Source organism: Eleutherodactylus coqui, chromosome 11 (genome assembly GCF_035609145.1).
Source record: "Eleutherodactylus coqui strain aEleCoq1 chromosome 11, aEleCoq1.hap1, whole genome shotgun sequence".
Taxonomy (NCBI): Eukaryota; Metazoa; Chordata; class Amphibia; order Anura; family Eleutherodactylidae; genus Eleutherodactylus; species Eleutherodactylus coqui.
Window position 1 is genome coordinate 14,771,695 of NC_089847.1, and position 14,461 is coordinate 14,786,155.

General features: G+C 44.9%; 1 protein-coding gene across 1 annotated transcript; it reads left to right on the top strand.

Annotated features, from left to right (window-relative positions):
- Positions 1–670: 670 nt before the first annotated feature.
- On the top strand, positions 671–8,168 carry LOC136582175 (acyl-coenzyme A diphosphatase NUDT19-like). Its single transcript, XM_066583012.1, has 4 exons — positions 671–786; positions 3,595–4,426; positions 7,217–7,421; positions 7,942–8,168. The coding sequence occupies exons 2-4, from the start codon at positions 3,698–3,700 to the stop codon at positions 8,166–8,168; spliced, it is 1,161 nt and encodes a 386-aa protein (XP_066439109.1). The 5' UTR covers positions 671–786; positions 3,595–3,697.
- The last annotated feature ends 6,293 nt before the right edge of the window (positions 8,169–14,461 follow it).

Sequence of the window (14,461 nt, forward strand, 5' to 3'; positions counted from 1 at the left end):
TTGGCAATGGTGTTTTGAACGATGAAACTGGATGCTATGGAGTGGTACCGGGTTGTCTTTGGTTTGGCCGCTGACAATGTAGACCTCGTGAGGAGGGGAAAGGGGCGGGGGTCAATCCTGCCTTTGCTGTGAAGCGGCACACTGCCTCCTGCTGGTGTGGTGGTCTGGGGGGCTATAGCATACAACAGTCGGTCCCCCCTATTAGTGGTAAGAGGGACATTGGGAGCTCAGTGATATGTTCAGGACATCCTGCAGCCACATGTGTTCCTATCATGGCGGTTTCTAAGAGGCGGCAGGATAATGCTCGTTTAGTGGCCCCAAAGGTGGCACAGGGTATTTTTATGGGTCAGTAAGTCCCTGGTGATCCTCCTCTGTATTCCCCTGGGGTCAGTGGAGGTGCCCTGTGGTAGAAACCCCGTGGCCATTCTGAAGCTGGAGGGTGTGGAGTCTAGTTATATGAGAGCAATTTTAAGTTTGCGTACGTACGTTGTAAGTTAGTAGAAGGAGTCGGAGCGCATCAGCTGACAGAGAAGGAGGAAAGAGAAGAGATACCGGAGGCAGTGAGAGGAACAGCTGACAGAGAAAGAGAAAGTGAAGAGCCAGAGGCAGTGAGATGTATGGGACAGCTGACAGGAGAAGAGGGTGAGAGACAGCTGACAGGAGAAGAGGCAGAGAGAGAGAGACAGCTGACAGGAGAAGAGGCAGAGAGAGAGCGAGAGACAGCTGACAGAAGAAACAGAGAGAGAGACAGCTGACCGAGAAGAAGCAGGGAAGTCATCAGAAGTGGTGAGAGGATGTTGGTTGGTGGCCGGCAGCGGGGCTCAATAATGGCGTCAGCTGAGTAGGAGACCGTTAAATCAGCAGGGTGAGACTACTTATAGGTCCACTCACAGTGCAGTCAGTGAATAGAAAGGAAGATTAGTGGGGTGATGCAGTGCCTTCAACCCCTCCATACGTTCCCAGTCGAGAGTAGGGATCCTCCAGTTCCCCAGGGTAATCTAAAGTCTTCCCCTCTATAACAATGGGTCCCGTATACAGTCGTAAGGGTTGGTAATCACCCTTATTTTATCTATGTGACTGACAAATTTATTCTTTATCTTCCTATGTGTTTCTAATAATATTCTGTAAATTCAATACAAAGTGTTTTTTTATCTTTTGAATCATCTGTTTTGTCGTATAATTTCTTTATCTCTTCTAAGTAAACTCGGTGTCTCTGGTTTGCTAGAGATGTTTCTTGGTGTTATTTTTCCGTTACATATACACTAGAGATGAGCGAGCATTGCCTTTAGTGAGTACCTGCCTGCTCGAGACGAAAGGTTCGGGTGCCGACGCGGGGGAGCGGTGAGTAGCGGCAGTCAGCAGGAGGGAGCGGGGGGGAGAGAGGGAGAGAGAGATCTCCCCTCTGTTCTGCCCCGCTCCCCCCCGCAGCTCCGTGCCCGCCTCCGGCACCCGAACCTTTTGTCTCGAGCGGGCAGGTACTCGCTAAAGGCAATGCTCGCTCGAGCAATTGCCTTTAGCGAGTATACTCGCTCATCTCTAATATACACGTATTTCCTTGATACTCACAAGAGACATTGGCGTCACAAATTTATTAATTCGCAATCTTCATCATATGCCTTGTATATCCGTTAGGGGTTTCGGTGCTTGGGTCTGTATGGGTGACAACCACCACAGTTAGAGCTAAGCCAATATTTTCCGTCGAATTAACTGTACCAGATTCAGGCCGCGACACTCAGCTGTACACACAAGGGGGTCACAGGAAGCCCCCACAACATTGTCACACTTCGGTGGCTGCCTGGTCACTAGATTTATCACCAACATGTATGGGACCATCTGGGACTCCAACTTCAAAAGCCTTTAAATTTACACTATCTAGAGGCTCAGTTACAGCAAGTGTGGAGCGATATGCTGCAGGATGCCACACAGAACCAGTATGTCTCCCTGCCCGCCCGTATCACAACTTGTATTCAAGCTAGAGGTAGTACAACAGGACATACATACATACATGCAATAAGACCAGCTTTACACAGGTGAAAGTGCAATTGAGCATACTGTTGTGCAATTTTATGTCTCTCTGAGGGCGGCTGCACACGGGTGTAAGTGCATGTATGCTCGCTATGTGTCAAAAAATTGGGCACAATCACGTGCTGTTGGGAGTATACATATATGGCCATGTTTGATACCCTCAAGAATGGAATGAACTTCAACCCAGGATTCTTTCATAAGTGGAAAATATGAAAGGACTGAAGGAAGTCAAGACGGTTGTCCTCTTCCCAATCATTGCTTTTTTTCATAAAAATTCTGAAATTTATTGTAAGAATGTTGCCATCCAATAGGTGGTGCTGCAGAGGTAGTGTTTCCATCTCCTATGGGAAGTCTGTAAAGTAGAGATAACAGGCATCATAAAACTGTCACATTCCTCAGCTCAGTAGACTGATTAAGCATCTTTCTCTTTGCTTGATTGGTGTTATTTTAAGTCTCAAATTTCTGTGTGTGAACACTCATTTAGATCAAGAGGGGTGTCCCCCCTCCCCTCTGCATTTGTATGTCATAATTGTATCCCATCTAAACTAGTTTCATTTAAGCCTGATGAAGGGTCAATAAAGGCCCATTTAGGCACAATGATTATTGCCCAAAAGATGTCTTTTGAGCAATAATCGTTGTGTCATTTACAGCGCAAGATAATCGCTCAAATGTTGGGACTTGAAGAGGCGATCGTTTGATCGCTAGGATAGTACACAGCATTACTTTTGTGGTGCATTCAACAATGCCTATGACAGCAGCCTATTATCCTCTGCTGGAGGCGGGGCTAATAGGCAGAGTTACATGGGAAACATGGAGGCTTTTGTCAGGCTTCTAGCTAACATGAGAACCCATTGGTTCCTAGTAATCAGACTACGAGGGGCCGATGGTTAACAGAAGCATCTCCTCCCCCTGCCATCTGCTTATATGCTGCAGTTGCTACTGATTGTGGCATCTGAGGTTTCCCCTGGGGTGGTGGTTAGAACAGGAGCCCGGTTGTCAGTAGTCAGCTAAACCACCACCTTAACATGATGCATGTGCAGGTTTAAAGCCCATTAGTGAGGTCAGTAAAAAGCCGTATTGGCCGTCACTAATGGGTTAAGGTACCTTTTACTTAAGGCAACTATCGCAGGAATTTTCACTAGTGGAAACAGCGAATTTTGGCGAGAATCGTCCCGTGTACAAGCGGTCGCCGACAGGGTACCGAGCGAGAAATCTCTGACCTTTCGGAGTCACTTGGTTTTTAGTAGAACTAAAAACCAAGCAACTGTCGGGCCATATAAAGGGGGGGCGCTCAGTGTTTGAGAGACTTATAGTTAATGTGAATAGAGGCAGGCGAGCGGGCCGGAACAGTCCCCAGTTGCTTCATCTCCATTCACTTGAATGACTGTCTTTCCTGTGTAAAGCACTGGAATGATAGTCGGGTAGCAGTAAGTAGGACGGCTGTCCCTTATTCTGTGCATGTGGGGTAACTCTGAACCTTGGGACGATACTGGGGAATCTATTTGGTATAGCACACAATGTATGTACACAGCACTTAGACATGATATGTCTACGCTTTTCTATCTACAGGAAGCGCCTCATTAATGCGGATAGCATCCAGTTCCAGACACGGTCACAATAGGTCGTCTTCTGCAAAGAATATTAGACAATGAGAAAAACCAAGCTATAAAAAATGAACAACACGTTAAAGCACTGGCGGGAAGCCGCCACCCTGATATTAACAGCCGGATGCCAACATCTGAGTGCCATACCAAAAACCACACCCGAGGGTCCCTGGCACAGTCAACAGAAGAAATCCAGCTTCGATTATGAGGTTCTTTTAGTGCAACGCAGTCAGCGTAGCGCTTTTTTCCCCAATGCATTTGTGTTCCCTGGGGGACTCGTTGAACCTTCTGATTTCTCCAGCGATTGGGTGAAAGTGTTTGAGAGACATGCCCAGAAGCCTAACTTTGGGCTTGGGGTGGTGAAGCAGCCTCCTTTCACTAGGCCTCCCATGTTCATCACTGACAGAACAAAGTTTGGCTCTCCGATCCCTGGCGAGGTGGCCTTCCGGATCTGCGCTATAAGGGAGACCTTTGAAGAATCTGGTATTTTGTTGGTGGTTCTTGAAAATTCCAGTATCGAGGACAACCAAAATTTCATGCCCGCTTATGAACAGGATGGAAAAGCGATAGCTAGGTGGAGAGAGGAGGTTCAGAGTGATCCCTTGCGGTTCATCGAAATATGTAAAGAGCTCCGATGTGTCCCTAATATCTGGGCCCTTCAGGAATGGGCCAACTGGCTGAACCCTGTGCTCCCGAAAAATATAATGCACAGGCGCTGTGACGTGGCTTTCTTCATCTGCTGCTTGCCAAGGAAGCCGTTCACTGTGGAGGACCAGAAAGAAGTGACCACCTTCAAAGTGAGTGCCCACAGGTATACAGGTCTTGTCTGCTTCATATAATAGAGTACATTTAGTCATTGTAGGGGACTTGCTGACGGGGAGTCATGTCTTCTCCGAATCGTGACTCTAGAGGATCATAGAAGAATAAAGTATTCCATGCTCTTGTTGTAGGCTTCTAGGTGATATAAAAGATCTTCCGGGATCCACTTATGATTATATCAAAAATTTATTGATAGTCCAAAGTGACAAGTAGAAATAACACAAACGTTACCCTACACTGGCATGCAACGCGTTTCAGCATTCCAAGTAACGCCTTTCTGAAGCATCTGATGTTTATGTTACGTTTGTGTTACTTCTACTTGTCACTTTGGACTTTCAATAAATTTTTGATATAATCATAAGTGGATCCCAGAAGATCTTTAATATCACCTAGGAGCCTACAACAAGAGCGTGGAATACTTTATTCTTCTATTTTCCTCACTTGGTCATCCAATTTTGGGGCACTTTCCTTTTTTTCTGCTGCCCACTGGATCATGCAGGATCATTGCAGGACCCAAAGTACTCGCTACAAGTCGACTAGGACCTCTGGTGCAGGCGGCATACCCCCATATTTTGTATATGGGCCCCGCTTGGCATCAGGTGAGTTCATTACCATTTTATTATCTTATTGATATATCGAACCTATGTTTGGTGGCGCGGATTGCCTTTTCTCTTGTCTAGAGGACCATAGGGACATTCTCCGTTTAATACATATCAGGTGGTGACAATTTTTGCCATCAAGGAGCTTACATAGAAGAATATATTAAAGGGGTTGTCCCGCGAAACAAAGTTGGGGTATACACTTCTGTATGGCCATATTAATGCACTTTGTAATGTACATTGTGCATTAATTATGAGCCATACAGAAGTTATTCACTTACCTGTTCCATTGTTAGCGTCCCCGTCTCCATGGTGCCGTCTAATTTTCAGCGTCTAATCGCCCGATTAGACGCGCTTGCGCAGTCCGGTCTTCTCCGTGTTGAATGGGGCTGCTCGTGCTGGAGAGCTGCTCCTCGTAGCTCCGCCCTGTCACGTGTGCCAATTCCAGCCAATCAGGAGGCTGGAATCGGCAATGGACCGCACAGAAGACCTGCGGTCCACCGAGGGTGAAGATCCCGGCGGCCATCTTCGCAAGGTAAGTAAGAAGTCACCGGAGCACGGGGATTCGGGTAAGTACTATCCGGTTTTTTTTTTCAACACATGCATCGGGTTTGTCTCGCGCCGAACGGGGGGGCTATTGAAAAAAAAAAAAACCGTTTCGGCGCGGGACAACCCCTTTAAGGGAGTAGCTTGAACTCTAAATTTGTAGGGATTCCACCAGCAGAATAGTGAGTGCAGCTCTGGAGTATAATACAGGATGTAACTCAGGAGCAGTACAGGATAAGTAATGTATGTACACAGTGACTGCACCAGCAGAATAGTGAGTGCAGCTCTAGAGTATAATACAGGATGTAACTCAGGGTCAGTACAGGATAAGTAATGAATGTACACAGTGACTCCACCAGCAGAATAGTGAGGGCAGCTCTGGAGTATAATACAGGATGGAACTCAGGAGCAGTACAGGATAGGCATTGTATGTACGAGGGACTCCACTAGCAGAATACGCAGTGCAGCTTTGGAGTATGAAAAAGGTTTGGTACTGTGTTAGCCAGTTGAGCAAAATGTGATTGTTCCCAGTAAGAGAAACAAAGTACCTTTTAATGGCTTCCAAAAATACCTGATGTTAAGGTGAATTTTTGGACTTTTACTCTCAGTCCTTCATCAAGGCATAATGAAATGGATCCGAAGAGGCATGCATATTTATACACACAAACTTATGACAAGGCACAGACATGGATGTGAATAATTAAAAAAAATTAGTCACTGGTAAGGGAGGGAGGGAGGGTTTTATGGTCCCTGAGTTAGTGAATCCTAGCACAGAAATGTTATTTCATCTCCCTTATTAAGTACAAACATCTGTAAGACGTCACTGATACGAGAGTGAAAGTTTTATGGTCCCTGAATTAGTTTTAGGTGGAAGGGTTTAACCAGGCCAGCAGTGTTATTCATGCTATAGATTTCCCATACCGCCCACTCACGCATGAATTCTTGTGAATAATTTAAATCTCTATTAAAAGTGTCAAAAGTTGTTATAACTTTATCTTCCCAAATTCTTCTATGGCTTTGTGACCTGAAATTGCCTTTTAATATCATAACTTCAACGAACTCCAAACAAGAACTAATAAAATTCCATGAGAGATTCAATGCATTCCACCCCACCATAAACTTCACATTAAGTTACTCGTATACCGAAAGCAAGTTTTTGGACACCAGGAAAACAATTCGCAGCATGATCCATTTTGCTGCAGTTCCTGCACGGACGACTTCCATTGCAGATAATGAAAGCCGTCCGATCCGTGGCCCGCCCCCAGCTGACATTGCAGACAGACCACGGACCCCACGGAAAAGCAGGAGATTTAAAAAGAAAACTCCACTGCGCATGTGTGGCGGCGCCCTGCCAGCGCTTCCGCCCACTTCCACAATAGAGAAGATAGAAGATCCGCACAGCCATTCAGAGGATCAGGATGGATAAGTAGTTTCCTCAGCCACGGGCAAAGTTGGATTTCACTTTGAGCTCCCTCCTGCAGAATCCAACCCGCCCGTGGACATGAGGCTTATCAGTCACATATAAAGAAGCTGCTGCAAATGCAACTCTCTAATAGATAATACTGCTATCAGGTCATCTGTGCGTCTTTGCATCCAGTAATATATTGCGTTGTGATATTTCAGTGGTGGACACCTAAGGAGGCTATCAAAGAATCTCAGAATAATGCCTGGATCCCCCCTGCTCAGATCTATGAGTTGAGCAGATTGTGTAACTTCACGCACCTTGAGGATCTGCAGCGTTTCGCTCTCCATCGGGGTCTGGAAGGTTGTGAAAGGTTCTGCCCTATCCATATACACGCCAAGGATGGGATTGTGTTAACGCTGCCAGGTATGTGACTTTTGCTGACCCCCACCGATCTGCAAAACAGGACCCCTGTGTCCCATTCTGCTTGTCATTGTGGGGATTGCTTCCTCCTCTGCAGCGATCAAGGGAATACTGGCCGATTATGTACCTTCAGCGATTCATTTATTACCATGGGTCTGATGGAAATACCTAAGTGGGTGTCACTAGTGCACTTGCTGGACCAGCACTCCATTCAGTCTCCTCTGCTGGGTGTGCAGCAATACCGCAGTGAGGAGGACAGGGGACACAGGACCCTCGTGATTGGTGGGGATCTCAGTGGTGAGACCCCCACTAATCTGCAAGTTATCTCCTATCCGGTGGAGATCCTGTGGAAAGGGGATAACTTGCAATTTTGATACAACTATTTGCTGGCTTCTTGTCCCCTTCTATACTACAGAGGTACGGACATCCCACACCGATGGTGCTGCACCATTTAATGAGGAGCGGTATAGGGGAAAGACCAGTGAGGGAAATGTTCATGATGTTTCTGTTTGTTATCTTGCAGGAGATGAACTCTACCCCACTGATCCTGATCTCACCGGACAGACCCAAAAAATCTACTCTATAGACAGAACAATAGAAGAGGTTTGCCAAGATGGTGGGCCCCTCCACAGGGTGATAGTCGTAAACAGGGTGTCACAGATTTTTATAACTACAAAATCGAAATATAAACATGTCAAGCCGCAATTACAGCAGCGAGATAACGACATAGAGCCCAAAGGCCAACTGTGAATAGCGGAAACAAAAATGTCAGAAAAATTTATATATAACTAGCTGATATACCCGGCATCATCCAAGTTAATTTGATACAGCTGTTTATGTGTTGTTTGCACAGAAAATTTTATGAAGTCAAGGTTACTCTGACTTAAGCGGTATTATATATAACAACCAATCACAGCACAGCTTTCATGTTACCTCAGCAGTATAATATATAACAACCAATCACAGCACAGCTTTCATGTTACCTCAGCAGTATAATATATCACAACCAATCATAGCACAGCTTTCATGGTACCTCATCGGTATAATATATAACAACCAATCTCAGCGCAGCTTTCGTGTTACCTCAGCAGTATAATATATTACAACTAATCACATCACAGCTTTCATGTTTGTACAACAAATATCATGTTTGTATGACATTGGGAAGTTAGAGAATTAGATTCGGTACATTACACAAGGGCGCCAATACTTTTGCACTTAGCATTAAATTTTCGAGTCGTGACCCCTTTACCTTTCCTACTTAGGACCTAAAGAATGCTCCTGCCAAATTTCATGTTTGTATGACATTGGGAAGTAAGAATTAGTGGTCAGTCATTGAGGGCTCTCACCTTTCATATATATATATTAATAATTATTAGTACATTATAGTCCCGGTGTTTCTGGTGGCATATCACGCTCACAGTAGCTTGATTACCACACAAGTTAATACAGCTTGGCTCCTCCCACAGAGGTGACATCACCACAGCGCCTTCAGCCCACTGGATCTCTGTGGTGGTATTAGATCAGTATGTTCTGTCAGAAGTGCTGAGTTTTATCTGACATAATAGCGGTTTAGTCGTATTCTCATTTTTTTATTTTTGCTCACACCTTCCAAGAGCCCTAACTGTGTTGTTCTTCTGTCACTCAGACTTTGTGTTTTACATATGTTGTAGGACCTTCGATGGTGTCACCAGCGGGCGGAGCGATGATGTTACCAGGGGTGGAGCATGAGAAGCATGCACACACATACATACAGACAAGTGGTTGTTAGTAGTTTGATTAAAGGGGTTGCCCACTTGTAAACTACTGATGGTCTATCCTCAGGATAGGGTAGGGTCCGCCGCCTAGGATCTCCACTAATCAGCTGTTCACCGGACCATTGTGGTCATGCAGTGAGCTGATTTCTGCAGAAAGTAGACAGTTCCGCTACCACTGCAGTGGCCAGGCTGGTTAATACAGGCAAAGTTTTCATTCACTTCAGTGGGAGCTTTGCCTATAATACCAAGCCAGGCCACTTCAGAGAGATTGGAACTGTCTGCTTCCTACTGAAATCGGCTCAGCCCACGTACGTGTCAGCCTGATTAACTGCTGATTGGCTATTATCTGCCTTCTGGATCCCCCACCAATCTACTATCCATTCTGAGGATAAGCCATCAGTATCTTACAAGTGGAAAACCCCTTTAACAATATCTGTAGTGTAAGGTCAAACAAGCCAGGCCTGGTAGATAGGTCATTGCCATAGATTTGCCAGCTATTGATTTCAATTTATGTAATAACGGAGAATATGACACTGTGTTGATGGGCCAATTGCAAAACGTCTCCATCTATATCATAACGTGTTTACTAAAATGGCTTTTGACTACATACAAATGGAATAAAGAAAGCCGGAACTTCCGGGCAGATAATGCAAGACAGAATCTGGGGAGCAACACACCATTCAGACTGTATGCACCCTAAACTTGTTCTTCCGGGCTCTTCCTCCACAAGAAGAACTGTTTTGCTTTTTTTTTAAAAGTGGTTTATACTACTTCCAAAAAAGTAGTATAAACCCGCCAAGCCCGGAGAGCCGTATCCCATCCTAAAGGATCTCAGAGCATCTCTCACCATCACGACACAAGAGAATGTCGCCTGGGTGGTCGCCTGACTAATAGAAGGGTGTTTCCAAGAGGTTGGGCCACTTTCTGAAGATAGAAATATATACACCTATTGCATACTGAAGCTTAACAGCTTATGTGCCATGACAAAACCCCAAGCATATATGCCCTTGCCACGTCTATAAAAGACCGATCTATTAAAATATTGCGTTATTTGTATCGTACGCTGAATGCCATCAGAAAAAAATAAACAATGCCAGAATTGTGCTCTTTTAGTCATCCCTTCTCCAAGAAAAAGTGATCAAAAAGTAACATATACCCCAAATTGGTATCAATAGAAGCCACAGGTTGTCCCGCCAAAAACGAACCCGCACACAGCTGAAATATAAAAAAGTTATGGTGGTCAGAAGATGGCGGCAGAATATATTTAAGTTATCTTATTTAGTTATTTTAAAAGTAGTGCAACAGAAAACCGATATGAATTTGGTTTAGTCATAACCGTACTGAACGACAGACTAATTTTTTTCATTTTTGCTGCAGTGTATACACCATAAAAACAAGACGCCCTGCCTTTATTAAACCTTGTATTAAAAAAGTTAATGAAAAGACAATGGAAAAAAAAGGCCCCTTGTGGTCCAAAAAAAGTATAAATTATTACAATTTTACTACATTTAGAAATTTTTCAAATGTTTTTAGTACAGTAAATGATACATTAAATAATATCATCAAGCAATACAACTTGACCCACAAAAAAAAAAAGTTCTCAGACAGTGACGGTGATGAAAAAATAAAAAAAAGGTATGATTTTTTTTTTAAAGTGGGGAGGAAAAAACAAAATGAAAAAGCAAAAAAATGCCCGGGTCCTCAAGAGGTTAATAAATCTAAATTCAAAGAATAAAGCATAAATGTGTAATAAATGTCGATAGGAATGAGTCCTCTCTCTCAAACCTACTCTTGTTCCTACAACAAGGGCCACAACCCTGTCCCACCTCAGCTCTACGCTCGTTACGGCATCCAAACTCAGAGAAGTAGCCAGTTTTTATGAAAATGATTGCAGAAGCGAGGTTGTACGGGTGCTTGACTGTCTTTATAAAACCCAACCACCACTCCACGCCTGGATGCAGGGAGTAAGGACAAGGCCAGGGACCCCTCGTTCTAGGGGTAGGAGCCGATCCCAGATGGGGGGACCCATATATACAGACAATTATGGCACATTCAAGTTGGGAGTAGTTCCATCTGGCCAGCTCCTGTCCATACTGCCTATTAGGACGGATGGATGTTATGGGGGAAGGTTGCCCTGCACTCTATTCATCAACTTGGAGAGCTGTTGGCCAATATTGGAGGTTGTACCACAATTGTTCATTATCCTCTATCAAAAAGATCTCCACTGGATAGGAGATAACTTGCTGATCCGTGAGGGTCCCACTGCTGAGACCTCCGCCGATCTGCAAAACTGGACTCCTGTGTCCTGTTCTGCCTGTCATTGTGGGGATTGCTTCTTCCCCCGCAGTGATGTCAGCATGAGGGGAATACAGTCCGATTATGTGCCTTCAGCGCTCCATTCATTTCCATGGATCTGATGGAAATACCTCAGTGGGTGTCACTCGGGTATCTACGTGGCCCCATTGAAAGTGAATGGATCACTAGTGCGCTTGCTGGACCAGCACTTTATTCAGTCTCCTCTGCTGGGTATGCAGCAACACCACAGTGAAGAGGACAGGGGACACAGGACCCTCGTGATTGGTGGGGATCTCAGTGGTGAGACCCCCACCAATCACCCAGGTATCCCCTATCCAGTGGAGATCCTGTGCACAGGGGATAACTTGCAATTTTGATACAACCCTTTTAACTATTTCCTGGCTTCTTGTCCCCTTCTATACTACAGAAGTACTGATGGCCCACACCGATGATGCTGCACCATTTAATGAGGAGCGCTATAAGGGAAAGACCAGTGAGGGAAACGTTCATGATGTTTTTTGTTTGTTCTCTTGCAGAAGATGAACTCTACCCCAATGATCCTGATCTAACCGGACAGACACAAAACATCTACTCTATAGACAGAACAGTAGAAGAGATTTGCCAAGATGGTGGGCCCCTCCACAGGATGATAGTCGTAAACAGGGTGTCACGGATTTTTATAACTACAGAGTTGAAATATAAACATGTCAAGCCGCAGTTACAGAAGCGAGATAACAAAATAGTGCCCAAGAGCCAACTGTGAATAGTGGAAACTAAAATGTCAGAAAAATCTATAAAATTAAAGGGGTTGTCCACTTGTAAACTACTGATGGTCTATCCTCAGAGTAGGGTCAGCCGCCTGGGATCTCCACTAATCAGCTGTTCAACAGACCATTGTGGTCATGCAGTGAGCTGATTTCTGCAGGAAGTAGACAGCTCCCCTACTACTGCAATGGCCAGGCTGGGTAATACAGGCGAAGTTCTCATTAATTTCAGTGGGAATTTTGCCTGTAATACCAAGCCTGGCCACTTCAGAGAGATTGGAGCTGTGTATTTCCTGCTGAAATCTGCTCGATCCATGTATGCGTCAGCCTGATAAACTGCTGATTGACTATTATCTGCCTTCTGGACCCCCCACCAATCTACTATTGATGGCCCATTCTGGGGATAGGCCATCAGTATCTTACAAGTGGAAAACCCCTTTAACAATATCTGTGGTGTTAGAATAGACAAGCCATGCCTGGTAGGTGGGTGATTGGCATAAATTTCTCAGCTATTGATTTCAATTTATGTAATAACGGAGAATATGTCGCCGTGTTGATGGGTCAATTGCTAAATGTCTCTATCTATATCATAATGTGTTTACTTAAATTGCTTTTGACTATCGGCCGCAGTTGTAAACAAATTAACCAGATACATAAAAGGTCATGTTTACACGGAAATATCCACAGTAATTAGCAAAAAAGAACCATGGCACTCACTCGACCCCGCCAGAAAAGAAAACTTGGGGGGGGAAGGGACAGAGAGAAATTCAAAAAGTTTCCTTCTCTGTAGCGAAAAATATTCATGCAAAGCCAGCAACGGGGCTATGGACCTAAGCCCCTTCCACGATCATATACGGAACATGGAGTCTGAACTGTGTTTTCACTAGTTTGTTGGCTTGAAAAAGACCTTGTTTGTAGGTCGAAACGTCGCCTCTTTTAAAACTGTGAAACAATAAAATATGCTCCTTTAATCAAGAAGCTTTTTTTCGCATCATTACATGCTGCCACAGCTTTGCTATAAAACACGGAAATATCTGACACAGATCCACACCCCAATTCCTGACAGAAATGCGAGGCTGAGCTCAGACTATTGGGTTAATCAACATGCGGACTGTTGCAGCCGTTCTGAGGCCTGCACCTTGCTTGCAGGCCAGACCAGGTTTTGGGTGTGTCTTTGGACAGCGACGGAGGAACACACCTTGGCTGAAGCTCTCCATGCGAGCTAAGTGCTTTTCTGTTTTGGGTTTTCTGTTTCACCTTTCTTTTGTGCTAGGGCTCCCTGATAGGGACTAGTCAGTGGCCTAGGCACGCGTGCGGGCTCGCACTTGTCAGAGCGATCGGTCCGCTGAGTAGGCAGGGCCCCATCCCGGGTTAGGGGACTATAGGGAGAGTATTCCCCATAGTTTTATGTTTCCTTTGCACAGTTGTGCCTTTTGTTTGTATTATTGAGGTTGCACGTCCTGAGGACGCAACACGGACATTGCAAGGTGGTTTCTTTATGGAATCCACGTCAAGAAAAGGGATATGATTTAATACACAATCAGTGCGGATTTGGCATCAAAATTCGGTGTGTCAACACAGCCTAAAGGGGGTCTCACATGAGCAGATTTGAAATGCGGATTCCACAATTGCCGTTTATGTGGATCATAAGCGGTAATACGCGGGCCTTGAAAAGCATTGACTTTCGAAGTTTTGCTCACACTAGGAATTGCAGATTCCACGAGTGGAAGAAAAATCGCAGCATGCTCTATTTTACTGCGGACCCCACATATATTAGCTCCATTGATCTCTATGAATGCGTTCTATACACAATTAATATTGGGTATGGGCACGGATTTGTAGCACGTTGCAAGCAGACCACATACAAATGGAATAAAGAAAGCAGGAACTTCTGGGCATATAATGCAAGACAGAATCTGGGGGGGGGGGGGGGGGGGGGCAACACACTATTCAGACTGTCTGCAACCTAAACGTGTTTTTCCAGGCTACTCCACAAAAAGAAGTGTTTTTTTTTAAAGTGGTTTATACTACTTCCACAAAAGTAGTACAAACCCGCCAAGCCTAGAAAGCCATATCCCATCCTAAAGGCTCTCAGGACATCTCTCACCATCACGACACAAGAAAATGTCGCCTGGGCGGTTGTCTGAGCAATAGAAGGGTGTTACCAAGAGGTTGAGCCACTTTCTGATGTCATTCCCTGCTTGCTTTTTAATTTTTCCGCACGGAT